The 19,298-nt window shown below is 43.1% G+C and overlaps 1 protein-coding gene across 10 annotated transcripts in view; it reads left to right on the forward strand.

The window, feature by feature from the left end:
• AUTS2 (activator of transcription and developmental regulator AUTS2) overlaps nucleotides 1-17,849 on the forward strand; it is a 676,911-nt gene extending 659,062 nt beyond the window's left edge. For 5 of the 10 annotated variants that reach the window (XM_083714336.1, XM_083714341.1, XM_083714339.1 and 2 more), the window contains 8 exons: nucleotides 632-703; nucleotides 2,729-2,758; nucleotides 4,506-4,577; nucleotides 5,139-5,280; nucleotides 6,678-6,770; nucleotides 8,710-8,793; nucleotides 11,749-11,971; nucleotides 13,498-17,849. In XM_083714336.1, the coding sequence (XP_083570462.1) occupies nucleotides 632-703; nucleotides 2,729-2,758; nucleotides 4,506-4,577; nucleotides 5,139-5,280; nucleotides 6,678-6,770; nucleotides 8,710-8,793; nucleotides 11,749-11,971; nucleotides 13,498-14,731 (1,950 nt within the window). In that variant the 3' untranslated portion in view covers nucleotides 14,732-17,849. The remainder of the gene's footprint in view (nucleotides 1-631; nucleotides 704-2,728; nucleotides 2,759-4,505; nucleotides 4,578-5,138; nucleotides 5,281-6,677; nucleotides 6,771-8,709; nucleotides 8,794-11,748; nucleotides 11,972-13,497) is intronic. The other 5 variants (XM_083714338.1, XM_083714340.1, XM_083714337.1 and 2 more) reach the window with 3 other exon arrangements.
• Nucleotides 17,850-19,298: the final 1,449 nt, after the last annotated feature.

Genomic DNA, 19,298 nt, shown 5'->3' on the forward strand with positions numbered 1-19,298 from the left:
CATAGTTTGTTTGTCGGGTTAGAAAAGAAGAAACTGATAGAAGACATGTGTGCATCTTACCAGCTTGCTTTGTGCAACAGCGAGAGAGTGATGGGTTTTTCACCAGTTAAGGCTATTCAATGGCATATTGTAACACACAAAAAGAACAGATTTGAATACTCACAAATATAATAGGAAAACATGGTGAAACCTAGAGAGCCAAGATCTCATTTTCTAAAGCTAAACAGATCTGTGACTCATTTTAAGAGGTCTTTAACCTAAGACAGTCTTTAACCTAGGACAGAAATTATAACTCTGTGTGTACCAAGGCAAGGCACTCTGAAAATGACATTTCAGAATATATGAAACTGTAGTCCAAAGGTTTGGAGCCTTGACTCTCCAGATATTTCAGGACTCCAACTCCCATACTGGCAGAGGCTGATGGGAGTTGTAGTCCCTAAATCTGGAGGGCACCAGGTTTCCATCTCTGCTGTAACTAAATGAATAGATGGAAAAATAATCTTCAGTTCCTTTCTTTTTTTATGGAGACCCTCACTTACTGCCTAACTAATTCTTTTGAGGTCTTCTAAAAGTTTAAAAGTTTGCACATAAATTTACACTATCGTTGTTTCTGTGTATGTGACATTTGTAGACTTCGAATCCTATTGATGTTGCAGCGAGACCTGGAGCTGTTCCACACACCCTATTGCAGAAAGATCCCAGGGTAAGTTCTAAAATGTTACAGCCCCTCCAAACCATTCAACCATTGATTGATGAATGAAGCTGAGGTGGTTATCCTAACTCTGCCCTTTATTGCTATTTGATCTGAGCTTAAATTGAGAAAGTGTGGAATTTGGGAAACATAAAGCACAGGATCTAACTTTCATGGTCCTTAAGTGGGCTGGCTGTGAGTGGGAGTGCACAGGATTTGACAGATAACCTGAGGGTGCCAGAGATCATAATACTATAGTATCAGGACCACAGATAGCTCCAAGCAGACAGGGTTTTGTGATTACATCTAGAGCTCAGCCGAGGTGTTTCATTGCTCTTGGACCAGTCTTCACCTCCAAGACTCCACCCACATCCAGAATAGAAGAAAGGATTAAAGGTGTAGACTTCTGACATAGAGGCTCTTACTTCTCAACCTTCTGCATTTCTTTCAAATGTTCGCAGGCTTTGAACAGCATAATGTTCTTGGGAGATTCTGTCTTATGGGTTTCTGCCTCCAGGGATTTCTGCTTTAGAGAGAGGGTCAAGGTTGACACACTTCAGCTCAGGTTCAGTGTTGAGGTCTGGGTTTAGATTCAGTACTTCCACAGATGACACTTTTTGTCCTCCAGATGTCTTCAAGTCAGGGTCAGGATGATGATGTTAGCCATCTGCGATTTGGATCACCTGACCATGTATGGTCTTGGGAAGACTCCTTGACACCTCTAATTAAATGATGTTTTCAGGTAGCAGGGTTAGAAAAGGCCTCTTCTTGTGACCCAAGAGGAGCCTTCCCATTCAGCATGGGTTTGAATGGATTTGAGGGGGTGGGAAGGGAGTCAAAAAGTATTTTTGTATGAATCCTTTTTATCCACATTTGTTCCAGTGTGAAAATCTGCACCACAGAGCAACCAGTCTATACCAGTCTGTATCATTTGACTTGCTTTTTTATAATTGGGTGACTCGGAGCTGGTTTTAAAAGAGGAGGGGTATGTGCAGTCCAGCATTAACCAAAGTGGAGTCCTCCAGGTGTTGCTGAGTGAAGGCTCCTATAATGTTCAAAGGTGGTGGAAGTTGAGGTCCAACAAAATTGTGGTTCACTCAAACTCCTATCAGACCCCTCATAATGTTCAGAAATGATGGAAGTTATGGTCCAACAAAATGGGGGGGGGGAAGGGTTGCTCCTCCTGTTGTAATAGTTACTGAATTTTTTCTGTTAGCAATTGTGTATGGACAAGTAAGCATCTTCCAAAATACTGCCTTCCTCTGTATCTTCAAAAGGTCCATCAAAAGTTCACTTAAAAAAATTACTGCACTGTTTCCTATTTTACAGTGCTAAATTGAGTGAATTAGCAGGCAAACTCCAGGTCAAAATGCCTTTTGGGGGCCATGTTTGGTAGGTTGTCAATACTTGGAAGCATAAATCCTGCAGAGCAGAGCGGGGGAATCTGTGTCCTTCCAGATCTTGTTGGACTCCTAACTCCCATCAGTACCAGCCAGCATGGCCTAATGGTCATGGATCAGCAGTTCTCAACCTGTGGGTCCCCAGATGTTGCTGGACTACAACTCCCATCATTCCTAGCTAGCAAGGCCAGAGCTCAGGGATGATGGGAGTTGTAGTCCAACAACATCAGGGGACCTACAGGTTGAGAACCACTAATCATGGATGGTGGGAGTTGTTGTTTACAACAGGGAGCAGCAGAGATGGAAAGGAGTGAACGTGGCAGGAATTTACCCTTAAGATCAGGTGTGGGGGACCTGCAGCCCTCCAGATGTGGCAGAACTACAACTCCCATCAACCCCAATAACCAGGGGTGATGGGAGTGGCAATTCTGCAACATCAGGAGAGTAAAAAACCTCCCCACAACTGGTCAAGATGAAGCAACATGTCTGCTAAGACTTTGAAAGAGACTACAAATGAAATGAAAATGCTAATATTTTAATTTCCACTCTCCCAAGTGAAGCAGTGCAAATTAGATGAGCAACTGTTTGAGTGGCAAGGTTTCCTTTATTGACTTTCCCTCTTTCTTTCTCTTTGCAGTTGACAGATCCCTTCAGACCTATGCTGAGGGTAAGAAGGCCACTAAGTCTTGGTTGACCTCTGTCTGTCTGTCTTTCCCATCATCCCTGACCACTGGTCCTGCTAGCTAGGGGGGATGGGAGTTGTAGTCCAAACCCTGCCCTAGGTGCTGGGGAGTGACTGTTGCCTTCATATCTTGCTTCTTGGCTTCCAAGAGGCATCCCGTTGGCCACAGTGAAAAGCAATATGTAGAGCTAGATAGGCTTTTGGTCAAATCTGGTAGGACTCATATTATGTCCAGCTTATAACAGCCTCATAAGGACAGTGGTTGCATGTGGAAGAAGAGAATGAAACTTGGAATAAAGAGTGTTGCTTGGTTATTACGCCATTTTGAAGATTGTATATCCAGGTGGAAATAACTGATGACATACATACATACAAATATGCGTACATAATTTTATTTGTACACCATCTTTCCATTGTTAAAACCATGCTCAAGGTGGCCTACAACATGAAAAAATGCATAGTTACAACGTAACAAATGTAGTCATAAATAATAAATAAAGCATTCAAAAATACACAATCAAATTGAACCATTTCCACATAAATCACAATAAGATCTAAAGATTAAAGATACAAAAAATAATATCAATATCAGCAACAACCCCCTTCGAACAATACCCCAACCCAAGGGTCTGTTCAGCAGCCTCAGCTTTTGTAGATGGAGTCAGTAAGGAACCTTCCCTCCCATGTGGAAAAAGGCCTGCAAGACAGGGAGCAGGTCTTCCAGGACTCATAGCTAAGATTATGAGAACTTGAGCTTGCCTTTCTCAAGGGTACACTGAGTAGAATTGCAATGTCAGGATATGGAACATGAATGTGTCACCTTTCTGGAAAAGGCAGAAATGTGCAGATGCACCCCATTCACAAAATTCAGATTTTTGCCAAGTCCTTATAAAACTGTGCTTATTGCATCCCCACAACAAAATGTTTAACTACTGAAGACTTGGAGCGTGATGTGTGCATTCAAACAACATTTGCCACATTGATAAAGTAAAGTCGTCTCACTGGGACTTCGACTTGAGTGTATGTGGAATGCTGTTTAGGATAGGGTTCCCTCTTACAAAGCAAACATGAGATGAATGCAGCTATAGAAGCACCAATCATATGCAGCATTCGGACACATGGGAAAGTGAATTTTTACTGTGTCATGTAGGGGCATAATATAATTAACCTCACTAAGTAGCCAGATTCCACTTTCCCACTTACCAATAAATCAGTAAGAGCTTTACAACAGGGATCTACTGTAGACCAGTTGCACTTCAGATGTGGTTGAACTTTGATCCTCATCATCATTGACCATTGCTAGCTGGACCTAATGAGAGCTGGAATCCCACAAGAGCTGGAGGCTACAAATTTCGTATTCCTGGTTTGCAGAGTACCACTCTGTGCTCACTTCTAATGTCTGAATTGTCTCCTTCACCAGCTCAGTCTGTTTCATTATTTTCTTAGTGCATGGCTTTGAAGGTGCTTGACATAGCACAACTGAAGCAAAGCAGGTCATGGTCTGGCTAGGGCTTGGATTGGATGACAACCATGAGAGTGCGATGAGAGATTTTACAACCATGAGAGATTTTACAACCACAAGATTTTTACCATTTTAAGATTCATAATGGAAGAAAGGCAGGGTATTTAATGTAAAAAGTCATGTCTGTTAAATGAGAAGAGGCTCAGCTCTTACTGTTATGGCTAAGTGGTGTCATTTTAATAGCCTCTTGTGTTTTTGCTTCTTTTACAGAAACCAGGGAAATGGTGCGCTATGCATGTCCATATTGCTTGGCAAATATACCATCATCAACAGAAAGTGAAGGTGAGTCCCTTTGGGCAAGTGAAACCTTCCCAAGGGAATGCAAAGGAGCATGTTTAGGGGGAGGGGCCAAAGCTACACAGCCAGAGCATGTGTTTTGTATAGTAAGGTGCAATGTCCAGTCCTTGGCATCTTAGTTTAGAAAGATCACATAGCAGATGATGGAGAAGACCCTTTGCTTCCCAACAGCCACTGCTAGTTAGAGCAGAGCTAGGTAGTCTGACCTAGTCTAAGGTAGCTCTTTATGTTCCCCTGCATTTTGCTCATTATTGATTTATTTATAAAAAATATTTGTATGCTACTATTAAAAAAAAGTAATCAAAGCAGTTTACCCCAAACATACATACAATAAAAGCCATGTAAAAAATTAAAATCAAAGATCAACTCTTACCCATAGATATTCTCTTAATTCCACGCATAAACTTGGTGACATAGAAAAGTTTTCAGCAGATGTTTCAAAACTAAAACCAAAGCTATCTGCTTAATCTCTGTTGGCAGAGCATTCCACTGGGCTGGGCCAATGTCTTCTTCATGATTGTTTCCTGTTTGCTTTTCCTATTTCAGAAACAGATGCAATCAGATCCCCATAAACTGGATTTTGGCCTGAAACCTGAATTTCTGAGTCGGCCACCAGGTCCTAGTCTCTTTGGGGCCATCCACCATCCCCATGACTTAGCTCGGCCCTCCACTCTCTTCTCTGCAGCCAGTGAGTATGCATATCAATGATCCATTATCGAAGAACATAGTACAAGCCTGCTGGATCAGGCCAAAGACCCACCTCGTTCTGCATCTTGTGGTGGCCAAGCCGATGCCTGTGAGGAAACTCACAAGCAGGACCCAGTCACAAGAGCCCTTGGCCCTCATGCAGTTTCCAGCAACCGGTATTCAGAAGCATTGCTGCCTCTAACAGTGGAGGCAGAACGTAGCTATCATGGCTAGTAGCCTTTGTTAGTCTTGTCCTCCATGAATTTGTCTAATCCTATTTTAAAGCCATCCAAGTTGGTCGTTGTCACTGCCTCCTTCGGGAGCAAAGTCCATGTGTGCTCTGTGACTAAATTAAAGGTGGAAAAGGCAAGTAAGGAATGTGGCCAGTCTTCTCAGAGCAATTCTGAAGGAAAACCAAAAACATGCATAGGAATAATCTGTGCTGACTATGAGTCCCTGGGGATGCCTGAAGCTGTCTTAGTCAGGAAGAGTCAGGCTGGAATTTCAGGACCCTGGATAGCTCCAAACAGGAAGAAGAAGAGTTTGGATTTGATATCCCGCCTTTCACTCCCCTTCAGGAGTCTCAAAGCGGCTAACATTCTCCTTTCCCTTCCTCCCCCACAACAAACACTCTGTGAGGTGAGTGGGGCTGAGAGACTTCAAAGAAGTGTGACTGGCCCAAGGTCACCCAGCAGCTGCATGTGGAGGAGCGGAGACGCGAACCCGGTTCCCCAGATTATGTGACTACCGCTCTTAACCACTACACCACACTGGCTCTCTTTCCAATGATTCCCTGCTCCCCTCCACTTCCAGTTGGAATCAAGTGTGGGTGAGAGTTGGCCCACACCCTTAGTCACCCCACTTCTGCGGAGCCTCACCACCCCTCTACGTGTGGGGAGCTGAATGTCTGCCGCAATGAGCCTTCGAAACTTGTGGAGACTCCCCATGCAATTTCAGAACCATGCATAATCATGGCTTTAAATCTGGTTGTCCCAGGATCTACAATGTGCAATGTGACTGCAGCATCCCTGGCAGAGGGCAGTCCAGCCTCTGCTTAAATACTTCCAGCAAAGGAGTCTCTCGAAAGCCTCCTCTAGAGAGACATGCTAGAAGTGTCCTAATGATACATCTGCATGGGATCTGGTGACAAGACCAACACAGCATCTAGGTGACCCAGATTTGGAATGCAATCCTAGTTTTGCTAGAAACACCCGTGTATGACGTCCAGTGAATATAAACATGTTTGTCAGCTATTTTTCATCAACTGTTTACTGGGCTACAAGGGAAGGTATATCCCTCAGTTCTAGAAGACAGGACCTGCTTGCAGCATTGTGATACGTTGGCGCTGTGTATCTTCTCTGAACCCGCTATTCAAGTGTTGTTTTATTTTTGCTTTTGAATTTGTCCTGATAGGTGCTGCCCACCCAGCCGCACCCCCTTTTGGCCCTCACCCCCATCACAGCAACTTCCTCAACCCTGCTGCTCATTTAGGTAAGTAGGCATTACCAACTTGTAATAAGCTGTGGTGATGGGCCCATCACCCTTGAGGGCATTTTTTTACATGATTTAGTGCAGAAGGAGCCAACACAATGCCCTCCGGATGTTGCTGTACATTAGCTATGCTGACTGGGACTGAAGGAAGGTTTTTATGGAAGCCGCCCAGAGTGGCTGGGGAGGCCCAGCCAGATGGGCGGGGTATAAATAATAAATTATTATTATTATTATTATTACAGTGCATCAGGACGCCACAACATGGGCTCCCTCTAAGACCCCATCTGCACTATACAGTGGTACCTCGGGTTACAGATGCTTCAGGTTACAGATGCTTCAGGTTACAGACTCCGCTAACCCAGAAATAGTACCTTGGATTAAGAACTTTGCTTCAGGATGAGAACAGAAATTGCACGGTGGTGGAGCGGCGGTGGCAGGAGGCCCCATTAGCTAAAGTAGTGCTTCAGGTTAAGAACAGTTTCAGGTTAAGAACGGACCTCCAGAACGAATTAAGTTATTAACCTGAAGTACCACTGTATATTTTAAGCAGTATCATACCACTTTAAACAGGCATGCCTTCCCCTCCAAAGAACCCCGGGAACTGTAGTTTAAGGATGCTGAGAGTCATTAGGAGACCCCTATTCCCTTCACAGAGCTACAACTCCCAAAGTGGTTTATCAATCTGACACTACCCCCCCCCCCCATTTAAATACCGACACTGAATGAGATCTCATCATCTCCAGGGGCCATCAGTTCTCATCAAATAGCTCTTATAATTAGGAAATTTGTCTCAGTGTCCAGCTATTTCCCTGCAATCCTAGTCCTGGAAATTCTGCTTCATTTCAGCCCTGCAGATACACTTCATGAAGGCCGGGGCATCTCACGACATTCACATATTCAGGAGTGCTATTATATTTATATTATTTCCACATCGTTCTTCAATTCGCAGTCATTTGGGCAGCACCTTAAAGAAGGAAGTGAAACAAAATACACTTTTTAAAAAAGAGCCAAAAGAGGAAAAAGAGGCAGGTGTGAGGATTATATATTTCTGAAAGGCCAAAGGTTATGTGCAGCTGCTGTAGGATTACAGTTGCCCTCTTTGGGAAAGAAAAAAAATTATGAGTTTTGCCAGTAGAATCAATAGGAGAACCTTTGCCTGGTTTAAAAGATCCCTGGAATTCCCCCCTTCCTCCCCCTGTTCTGTAATAAGGGCTGAAAGAGATTTTGGGGAGCATATATGTGGAGGCGGAGAGGAAAGAAGGTTCTGTTGTGCAAGAGTAATTCCTTGTGCTACTGGAATGAGTGTACTGGAAACTGCCCAGGGTTTATTCCTGACTGCAGCTTATCGTTATCTGAGAACAAGGCCGTTGCTATTTAGTGAGAGTGCACACACATATTCCACTTCTGACATTTCAAAATCTGCTGTTCCTCCTAGGAAACAAGCAGAGTGGAACTCAAGGGATATAAGCGTTATGAGACAATATTGGGTAGAACTGGGGAGAGGCCACTTCTTTCTTATATTGGGGGTTATGAGGCAGGACACTGGGATGAAAATAGGGCATCCACCCTAAAGGAATCACCTACCCAAATTATCCATGGGTGACCCTGGGAAGAATGCTGTATCCACCTAAATCTTACTTGGAATAGACCCATTGACCTATATTAGCCATGTCCATCAATGTCAATGGACTTGCATTGGATAGATCAGGCTTCCTCAACCTTGGCCCTCCTGATGTTTTTGGCCTACAACTCCCATGATCCCTAGCTAGCAGGACCAGTGGTCAGGGATGATGGGAATTGTAGTCTCAAAACATCTGGAGGGCCGAGGTTGAGGAAGCCTGGGATAGATCATTGTGTTTTCTTTGTAACACACATCTAGCCAAAAATGCTCCATCATAGGTAACACCCTCCCCATTAGTCTCTTTCCATTTGGTTTCAGAGACATTTAATCGGCCCACGACGTTCACCAGCCTTGCAGCCGTGAGCGGCAATGCCTTCGGGGGACTCGGGAACCCTGCCGTTAGTGAGTAAATTCTCCCAGCTGTGGCTGTGTTTGGTTTGCATTATCATCAAGGATGCTAAACCATGGCTAATTGGTGTCCCCCCAAAAGGAAAGGACTGCCTCTGTTTCTCAAAACCCTTGGGCCTCCTGAAACCCTCTTCTGTGGTCTAGTTCTCACAGGTATGGAGAACCTGAGTCTAGGGCAGGTATGAGGATCTTAATGGCCCTGCAGGCAGCACTGGACTCCCAGCATCCTTGACCACCCTCTTGACCATGCTGGGTGAGCTGGTAGGAGTTGGGAGTCCAAGAAGTTATAGAGGGACACAGGTTCCTCACTCCTGCAGCACTTCAGACTATATGCAGAGGGCTCAACATGCATGCATGCTCCTCTACACATACACAAAAAGTCCCCTGCACATAGAAAACCAGCATGTTGTCCTTTCACTTGATATACTAGCCTTCTGTATGCAAGGAAACTGCCTTGCCTGCAGTCTGAAGTAGTGAAATGCCAAGTCATATTGCTTATATAATAATAATAACTGAAACTGAATATACACATGAGAGTCATAAAATGTAAAAGAGCTCACCATGTGCATTGGGGGAGCCATCCCACCATGAAATCCCTTCATCAATAGTCCTGCAAGCAGTAGTCCCCAATTCACATGGTGAGTTATACTAAATGTTAACAGGGGTCGGCTGGGTTTATTTATTTAAAGAATACTCACCATAAAGAGAATTTTCAGAAGAGACATTACCCAAGGTAGGCCCTTTTCAGACATTGAAATGCACAGTTGAGTCCAACCAAGGCCTACTCAGAGTAGACTCACTGACTTCAAGGACAGCCCCAAGTAGAGTGTGTTGAAGTGGCCCAGGAAAACAACTGAGGTCAAGCTATTCTGATCTAGGATATACACCTCACTCAGTTTTGCATGCCAACCCTAGGATACCAAAGGGTGATTTTTTTTCAAAGAAGGGGCAATCCCATTCTGGAGAAGAATTTGTGGACTTTGGGTGCTCTTGCATTATTTCTGGTGAGCTGCTATATCTTGTTTTCAGGCCTGATCCAGTCTAATTTCACCTACATCCCCAGTCCCCAAAATATAAAGGTTTGAGTAATATAGCATATATAGCACTCCTGCTTTTATGAATGTTTTGTAAATTGTGGAAAGTTCTGGTACATTCTCAAGCTACTAAAGTAAAAAGTGGTCATATTTAAAAGGGCTTTTATACAATGGGATTTGCTTGCAAATCATGCTAACCAACAGAGAAATCCACAGCTTTTGAAAAATGGGCTTTCATGTTTCTGAAAATTATGAGATGGAGCCTAGAGGGTTGTTTCCAGTATAGGCCATCGACAGGGCCTACTCCCTTGAGTTGGAAAACAAATTCTAGCAAGCGGTTGACTACATTGGTCTTGGATACAGTGTGGTCTAGCTAAGAGAACCCAAAATCATGGAACAGGTGTTAAATTGGCTTATCTTCGACTCTGAAGAGACTCTGGATTTGGGTTTATACAAGGCCCCATCTGCACTATACATCATACCACTTGAATCAACCATAGTCCCGCCCCCCCCCAAAAAAAAATCATGGGAACTTTAGTCTGTTAAGCATGCTGAGACTTGTTAGGAGACTCCTATTCCCCCCACAGAGCTGTGTTTCCCAGAGTTCCCTAGGAAAAGGGATTGAGTTTCAACCATTTTGAAAATTGTAGCTCTATGGAGTAGAGGTAGAGGTCTCCTAACAACTATCAGCACCCATAATAGACAATTCTCAGTTTTCCTTGGGGGAAGTCATAGCTGGTCCAATCTTGTTCCTAGTTTTCCACTGTCATCTCCTTCTTCTTCTTGTTTTTGTCCTGGTGAGCCTCTGCCTTGTATTACTGTGTTTGTGTCCCTTTTTCTGCCACTGCAGAGGTTTTTGTGATGAATAACCATTATACTTGCTTATTTCTTAATGTATCTATTCCTTTGGTTTTCTCTAGTTGTGTCAGCTGCTTGCTATGAACAGAAAAGCCACAGTATAAGTGGTTGAAAATAAAGCAGGGTTCTAGCCAATGTTAATCCAACTCAGAGTAGACCCATTGAAAATATTGGGTATTGCAAACTTGGATCTACTCTGAATGAAGCTTAGTTGACTTGGCTGTATCCACTGCAAGTCAGAACCATTGAAATTAATGACTAACCTAGCTCCTTTCATTTCAGTGGAGCAGAAGTTAGTTGAGATAGCTCAGCTGGTAGAGCATCAGACTCTTAAACTCAGGGCCATGGGTTCAAGCCCCATGTTGGATGAAAGATTCCTGCACTTTAGGAGGTTGGGCTATATGATCCTCATGGTCCCTTCCAACTCTACAATTCTGCGATTCTGAATACACCCCAAATATTCCAACTGCACCAAATTATCAGAGGCCATCTTTGGTTTCTAGTGTTTGTGCCACTAGGAAGTGAAGATGTCAGAGAATTCCAAGAAAAGTAAAAATTTATGGTATTCACTTGCCCAGTCCCAGTGGAATTAATGGACATGACTAGCTTCAAGTCCATTAAGTCCTGTGGGTCTGAGGTACAATCCAAAATGAAATCTGAAGACTGAAATGACCCAACCAGCCAAAATGATGGAGTATCATTTCAAATACTGGGCAAATAAGGCACCCAGAATGGATACAGGGCCAGTACCCATCTTACCTGCTTTCGGGTTAGGGTATTCCAAAGCTGATGTGCCACCCTCAAAAAGGCAGTCTCTTTCACAGATGCATAATGCACAAATAAGATTGAATGGCAAGTTGCCTTCCGAATGTGAGGATTACCCAATTCTAATGCTTATCTGTTAATCTCCTTTCCTTTTTCCAGCTCCCCAATATATGTATTCATTTTAAACTCTGAGTGCTGTAAAAATAAAAAAAAAGGTTGGGTTTGATTGGTAAGTACCATCGACTGAGCATATTGCTTCTTCTTTTTTTCTTTCCCCCCTTCACCATTTCAGCGCCCAACACTATGTTCGGCCACAAGGATTGCCCCAGTATGCAGAGCTTTAGCAACCCACACGAGCCCTGGAACCGCCTGCACCGAACTCCTCCTTCGTTCCCGACCCCTCCGCCCTGGCTCAAGCCAGGTGAGCTGGAACGCAGTTCGTCTGCTGCAGCTCATGAGCGAGATAGAGATGTAGATAAAGGAGACTCTTCTCTTAGTAAAGATGACAAAGACAGGTATGAAAGAACACTTTTCTGAGCATCGTTGAGCACAACGCCGGGGCAAGGAGCCGAGAGGCTTGTCATTCCTACTTATGCAACTACCACGTCTTCTCAGAAGTTCCCTAATCATCGGCCATGCTGACTGGCTGCAGAGCCCTCTTCAGACATAGAACGGAACTGCAGCCGTAGTATTGGTCCCCTTGATTGGCAGGTTCTGCGAGAAAACTCCGGATCAGTGGAGGCTGGTCCAATAGGGCAAACAGGGCACTGTCCCAACAAGCTCAGTCTGCTCTGAGCCAGCTCCAACCTGCCTGCCCATCTACTTATAACCAGCCCAGGTGGTGATACTGCCATTCCTTCATGATCACCTCTCACATGGGCATGTTTGATAGGGATGCAGGAGAGGGCCTTCTCAGTGGCTGCTGCTAGGCTTACTAGAGGCATGCTCCTACTTATTGTAGACGAAGACTGTTCCTTCAGGCTTTAGGGAACCAACTGCTTTTTTTAATTATACGATCTGCTTTTTAATAGATTTGTTTTGGCATTGTTTTAATTCCATTATAGTTTAATTACTTTTATCTATTATCTCCTGGGGTGGTGGGAAGAGGTAGGAGATGATAGATGATAGATGATAGATAGATGATAGATATAGATAGATAGATAGATAGATAGATAGATAGATAGATAGATATAGAGAGATATAGATAGATAGATAGATAGATAGATGATAGATAGATAGATGATAGATAGATAGATGATAGATAGATAGATAGATAGATAGATAGATGATAGATAGATAGATAGATGATAGATAGATATAGATGATAGATAGATAGATAGATAGATGATAGATGTGGACCACAACTCATTTGTAGAGCATCTGCTTTGCATGCAGAAGTTCTCAAGTTCAGTCTCCAGCATCTCCACTGAGAAAGACATCCTATCTGAAAGCCTGGAGAGCTTTTTGCAGTCACTGTGTGACTGGGCTAAATGGACCCACCATATGACTCAGCTGAAAGGCAGCTTTCTATGTTCACAGTTAGTGTCCCACTGAAAACTAGTTACTGGGAGACATGTCAGATGGTTGACACCTGCCAGTTGAACTTGTGAGAAAGTATCTGGCTGGATACTTTTGAAAACAGGATCCTGGACTAGATAGAAATCTTACACAGCAGGGCTCTTCTTATAGAAAATATTGTTGTCGTCCTGGACACAAGTGTGTGTTGCCATCCTAACTCACCGTAACTCATTTGGACTTCTGAGTTGTCAAGTCTACTGAAATTAAAGAGACTTCAGTGTATGGTAGGCGTGATGACAATTTATCCTTCAGATGTTGCTGAACTACAGCTCCCATCAGCCCTAGCAAGCATGGCTGATGGCCATGGATGATGGAAGTTGTGGTTCAGCAATACCTGGAGGGCCAAAGGTTCTCCACACCTGGTGTATGCTATTGAGCAATGAGTTGCAAGCTTTGGGTTTAGACCTCTACTTTAGTTGCTAGTATCCTGCAACCGATAACTGTTGTGCTTTCCTTCATCTAGGGAGAGTATAGAGAAAAGACACTCCAGCCATCCGTCTCCTGCACCTGTCCATTCTGTGAGCTCCCTTGGACATGGCCGTAGCTCAGCTGAGCAGATAAGGAGCCACCTGAACCCAGAGATACGGGAAAAAGAAAAACCCAAAGAGCGCGAGAGGGATCAGTCCGAACCTCGAAAGGATGTTAACGTTGATGAGCACAAGGCAAAGGACAACTATATTTCAGACAAAGAAGGTCTAACCCATGAGAACAGGCCACTGGAAGAGTCTAAGCAATCATCTCGGGTACCGTCACCCTATACCAGGCCTGCTGTTGTGGAGAACACCAGACCTAACAGCACCTCTAGCCGAGATACCGAGAAAAAGAATGAGCCTGCGTATGAGAGCCTGAAGAAATCCAGCGAAGTTAAAGTGAAGGAGGAAAGGAAGGAGGATCATGACATCCCACCTGAAGCTCCACAGGCACACAGGCCGTCTGAACCACCACCACCACCAATGCCCACCTCCAATGTTCATCCAGGCCCTTTGGTATCAATGCCCATGTCTGTGGGTGTCACCGGCATCCATCCCATGAACAATATCAGCGGTCTAGACAGGACTCGCATGATGACACCTTTTATGGGGATCAGCCCAATTCCAGGCAGCGAACGATTCCCTTACCCTTCCTTCCATTGGGACCCAATGAGGGATCCGTTGAGAGATCCTTACCGAGACTTGGATATCCACCGGAGAGACCCTTTGGGCAGAGAGTTTCTCCTGAGGAATGACCCATTGCACCGTCTTTCTGCACCGAGGTTATATGATGCAGAGAGGTCATTCAGGGACAGAGAGCCACATGACTACAGTCACCATCACCACCCACTTTCGGTCGACCCTCGCCGTGAGCATGAGAGGGGGGCCCACCTGGACGAGAGAGAGAGGTTGCACATGCTCAGAGAGGACTATGAGCACGTACGGCTTCACTCTGTTCACCCTGCAGCTCTGGACGGCCATTTGCCTCACCCTAGCTTAATCACCCCAGGACTTCCAAGCATGCACTATCCCAGGGTCAGCCCTTCCTCAGGACTTCAGAATGGAATCCTCAATAAAAGCCCCCCGACGGCGGCTCTAAGTGCCCCTCCCCCTCTCATTTCGACTCTGGGACCTAGACCTAGCTCCCCGCGCAGGACTACCCCTTTGTCGTCAGAAATGCGGGACAGACCACCCTCACACACACTCAAGGACATAGAAGCACGATAAGGCAAACAGAATCAGACCAGGAGAGGACATTTTGTTAAATGGAATGTCAGTGCAGATCTTCTTACTCAACAAATTTAGACTTTGGTTATGACCCAACTGTATAAAAAATGTATAGACTCAATTGTGCAAATATATTTGTTGGTTTTTTAAAAAAAATAATGATGATGATATGATGTTGGGTTGTATATTATATGTTTTCAGAAACTTTAGACAAAAAAGTTGATGCATTTTCTTTATGCCCCCCCTAATTATTTTGAACCCCCACCCCACCCCCCAGCAGGAGTAAGATGCTGCAAGTCAGTATCTTGGCTCTAAAAAAAGTTCTCCCTCTTTTTTCTCCCCCTACCCTCATGCTAAAATGATGGAAACTGTAGATCTTTCTTTTCCCTGCAAGGTGTTTCCTCCCCCCCCCGCCCCCATATTACTTCATGGGTTAATGGGTCATTTATGCAAAATGGGTAAGATGAAAGCTTTACTTTGTAAATATGTAAATAGAAAGAAAGCTAAGTAACATAATACATTAATACTTCTTAAACTGTGCTCTTTGCAGACTTTTAATGGCGTGCAAGGCCACTGCTGAGTTGCCTGCAGCATATCTCTTGTTATATGACAGCTAAATCCCTTCAGCTATGCAATGAATTCTAGGGCTTTTCACAAAAGCCTCTTTTAAACTCAAAGGAGCCTTGTCAACAAACTCAACCACCCACTTAGAAGTCATACTTTCCCTGAACATACTTTTCTCACCTGCTTGCCACCTTTTTTGATGAAAAAAGTAAGCCATCCAAACTTCAGCAAACAGAACTTTGGTATCAGCTGCTGCTGCTGCTGCTTATTACCACTTTTGTCTTGTGCTTTTCAGTTGCAAAGTGTTGTACAGTATTTGATCATGTCCGTCCTCCTTGTTGTAGCCCTACCGGGGTTACTAGGATTCACATTTTGCAAATCAGGAACTTGAGTCTGAGGCAAAGACTTGCTCAAAGCAACTTAATGAAACCTTAGCCAGGCCAGGCCTGAACTCGTGTCTCCAAGAGCCGAAACCAAATTTCTGTCCATGGTTTTACATTTTCTCTCTTTTGCTAAAGCTCCGTATCTTGCCCGGGAAGTCTCAAAAATGATGGTGCCTGCTTGTGTAAGGGTGCTACATCATGGCTCAGCTATATGTTCAGTGATCTCTTAATTGAGGCCAGTGGCCAACTCCTTCAGTCCCTGATGTCACCTTCAAATTTCTGGTCCGACTATAGGGTTCCCAGAACTCTGGGACTAACACAACTCCATTCAGCAAATGAGGCATTTGACTTCATAGAGTGGTGCTGAGCAGTCACTACCTGTATATCCCACTGGCTGGTTTCTAATCACCTCCTGCTCTTCCCTGCCTGCCACTGCCTCTCCCAGATGGATGAAGCCATTTCCCAAAGGTGCTAAATTGTCAAGCAACTCATGAGTTGCTGGAAAAAGGGAGGGGGGTACTTCTTAACCACCACCAGTTGAACTTGAAGGAGCGTTGAGATGGAGGGAATAGGAAAGAGATGTCTCAGATGCCCCAACATATTGGGCCTTGTCCTGGTGACTCCATCCATTTTCTGAAATTAGCTGCACCTAGACTATAGTGATGACAAAGTACACCCACATCGGACCTTGCTCCCCAAAATGTGATGGTTTTAACCAGTGCTATTTTTCTAGAAAAAGAGGTGCCGTAACTCACCATGAACACCTCCCTCATTCTCTTAGAATAGCAATGGCACCCATTTGAGAGGTGCTGGAACTGAGTTCCTGTGAGTCCCCCCCCCCAAAAAAAAGCCCTGGTTTTAACAGTGTCCCAGGAACAGGCTGTAAAGAAAATAAACAATGGAACTAATGTGTTCTTGTTTCCTTTTGTTATATATTGTTACTTCTGGAAGCTTGTGGGCTTATTCTGCAGAGTGGCAGGCCATAAATAGGCACCACAGTAACATTGATCCAATTTATTCCTAAATGCAGGGTGTTATGAACCTGGCACTTCTAGGGATATGCACAGTATAATTTTTAACACAGCTCCTCTTGGAAATGTCTGGTTCTTCTGGATTTCATTGGTGTTGTGGGGACTGAGGGGGGGCAGGCATTCATGCCTCTTGTTTTGGGTTGGATGCATATTTCCTCTCTTCCCATTTCCCCGGGTCAGCAGAAATCTGCTTCATTAAACAAGACATTTAGGCTGCAATGGTATATATGCTTACCTCGGAGTCCACCCCATTGAATTCAATGGGACTCACTTCTGAGTAGGCCTGTATGGATTGCACTGGCTTTTCAGAAACAATTGCACTGTATGTTGATACTTCTTTCTTGCACAATCAATTATTGGATTAGTTTATTCATTTCATTTTTTCATTTTTCATTTTTGGTTGTAATTTCTGCTATTAGCTCAGCATGTTCTAACCACAGTGGCAATGGAATCACAAGATAAAAGATAAATATATATTAATTTTAAAGAATGGAAATTGTTTTAGCCTTTTTGAAAACCTCTGTTTTCATAAGTTTTATTTTTTTCGTTGTGTTCTGTTTCGAAATAATTTGGAGAGAATATGACTTTATCAGGAAGCTTACAATATCTTGTCTACTACTGGACTGTAAAAAAATATATATGTATGGAATAAAAAAAAATAGTTCCATTGGTCTTCTAGTGTATTAAAGTGGTATCTCAAGTTGTTTTCCTGTTTGACAAAAAAGAAAAAGAGAAGTCTAATTACAGACAGCTGTTTCTAATGATCAGAATTCTATTTTAGTAGTCAACTAAAAAAGTTTTAGTTGTAAACTTCAGATTTTGTGAACTCCAGATGTTGTGCAGTGTTTTATAAAGAACAAGACAAAACAGACAAAAAAAAAGACGTAAGAAAATCCTGGGATGGGGGGGATGTACACTGGCACTGTAGTGATAGCTTTCAGTATTGTAAAGAAATTGTTATATACAAATCTTTTTGCTGTTTCTCCTGTATGTAATAAAGTCCTTTCTAGATCCTATGTGAAAAGGAAACAAAAAATACAAAAAACCCTGAAGCGACATTCAATCCACAGCATGTTCCCTCATGAGCGAAGACTTGTGTAATGTAAATCTGTGCCATGTTATTAAAAAATGTGAACTAAACTGGTAGGCGCTTCTTTGTTTGGAGTGACCCTCAAGAGGAGGCCTAGGAAGGTTGGTGGGAGCCCATAGGATCTATTGACTCCGCCCATTCCCAGCTGTGGCTCCACCCACTCCCAGTAGGCAGCTCCTGCCAGAACGTGACCATCAACAGAACTGAAGTCTCCCACTTCTGCTAGAGTGGTGTATTCAGACATGGGGAATAGTTGTTTGCTAGCATTCCTTTCACTCTGCAGTACCTGTTGTGTTATGGAACGGGCTTCTTGACTAATATATTGGCATGTCATGCTTCAATGTCTGTCTTCTTTTTTAAAAAATGCTTTATTGATTTTAAAAACAAAACCACACAAAACAATCAACAGAGGGGAAAATCAATCCAAAATTGATACTTGTTATAGGTAACAAAATTATGATTAATTTCCACATGACTGCGAGTCCCCTCATTGTGGTTCCTAAGTTACATTTATTAACTACATACTTATCTTTATCTTTCCTAAGTTATTTCAGTTATAATAATTTTATAAAGCTCTCTTATTTCATGCAGAAAGTCAATCCAGGCCTGTCAGAGAATTTATATTTTTACAATGTTCTTTTAGATAAACTCTGTGTACGTCCCACTCTCTGTTAAATATTTGGTCAGTGTCATCTCAGAGTCTTGCTGGTAGTCTTGCTAATTCTACGTATTCTCACATTTTGTTCTGCCAGTCTAATTTGGATGGGGTGGAGTCTCCATCCCTTTGCGATTTGAATTCTAGCTGCTGCTATTGTATACATAATTTTTCCCTATATTTCTCTGGAATTTCATTTCTTGGTATGCCTCGCAAGAAGGTTTAAAACTTCTTAGGAAAAGAACATTTAAACATTATTATTTAAGTTCATTATATATTGTTTCCCAAAATTCCCTGATTTTTTTTGCAGTTCCACCACATGTGGATCATAGTACCTCCCGCCTCCCTGCATCTCCAACAAATGTTTCCCCTAGATTTATACATTTTGACCAGTTTTGCAGCTGTTAGGTACCACCCGTAGAGCATTTTCATGAAATTCTTTTTTAAAAAAGTAATATTTATTAAAATTTCAAAAAGTTACAAAAGTAAGAAAAAGATAATAAAACAAAAAATTACAAAAAACTGAAAAATAAAAACATTTAAAAACAAATCAGTTTTTCCATAACTTATCTTTCATTTGCTTGTTTCCTTGACCTCCTCACACCTCCCTTTTTTGTATTCTAGTTCAATTAGTTAATTCAGCAAATCCTTTCCATCTTTGCATTTTCATGAAATTCTTTTTTAAATCATAGCATGCAGTGAATTTCAGATCTGGCATGTCATACTTCAATGTCTTTCACTTCAGTGAGTGTGGCATGACAAAGTCCCCAGTAGACAGTGTTGCTACTTGCCCATCCCTTCCTCACAGGCATTCTCCAATTACTCAGCCATGCAAATGATAGGG

This window comes from Podarcis gaigeae (assembly GCF_964106915.1).
Source record: "Podarcis gaigeae genome assembly, chromosome: 15".
Lineage (NCBI taxonomy): Eukaryota > Metazoa > Chordata > Lepidosauria > Squamata > Lacertidae > Podarcis > Podarcis gaigeae.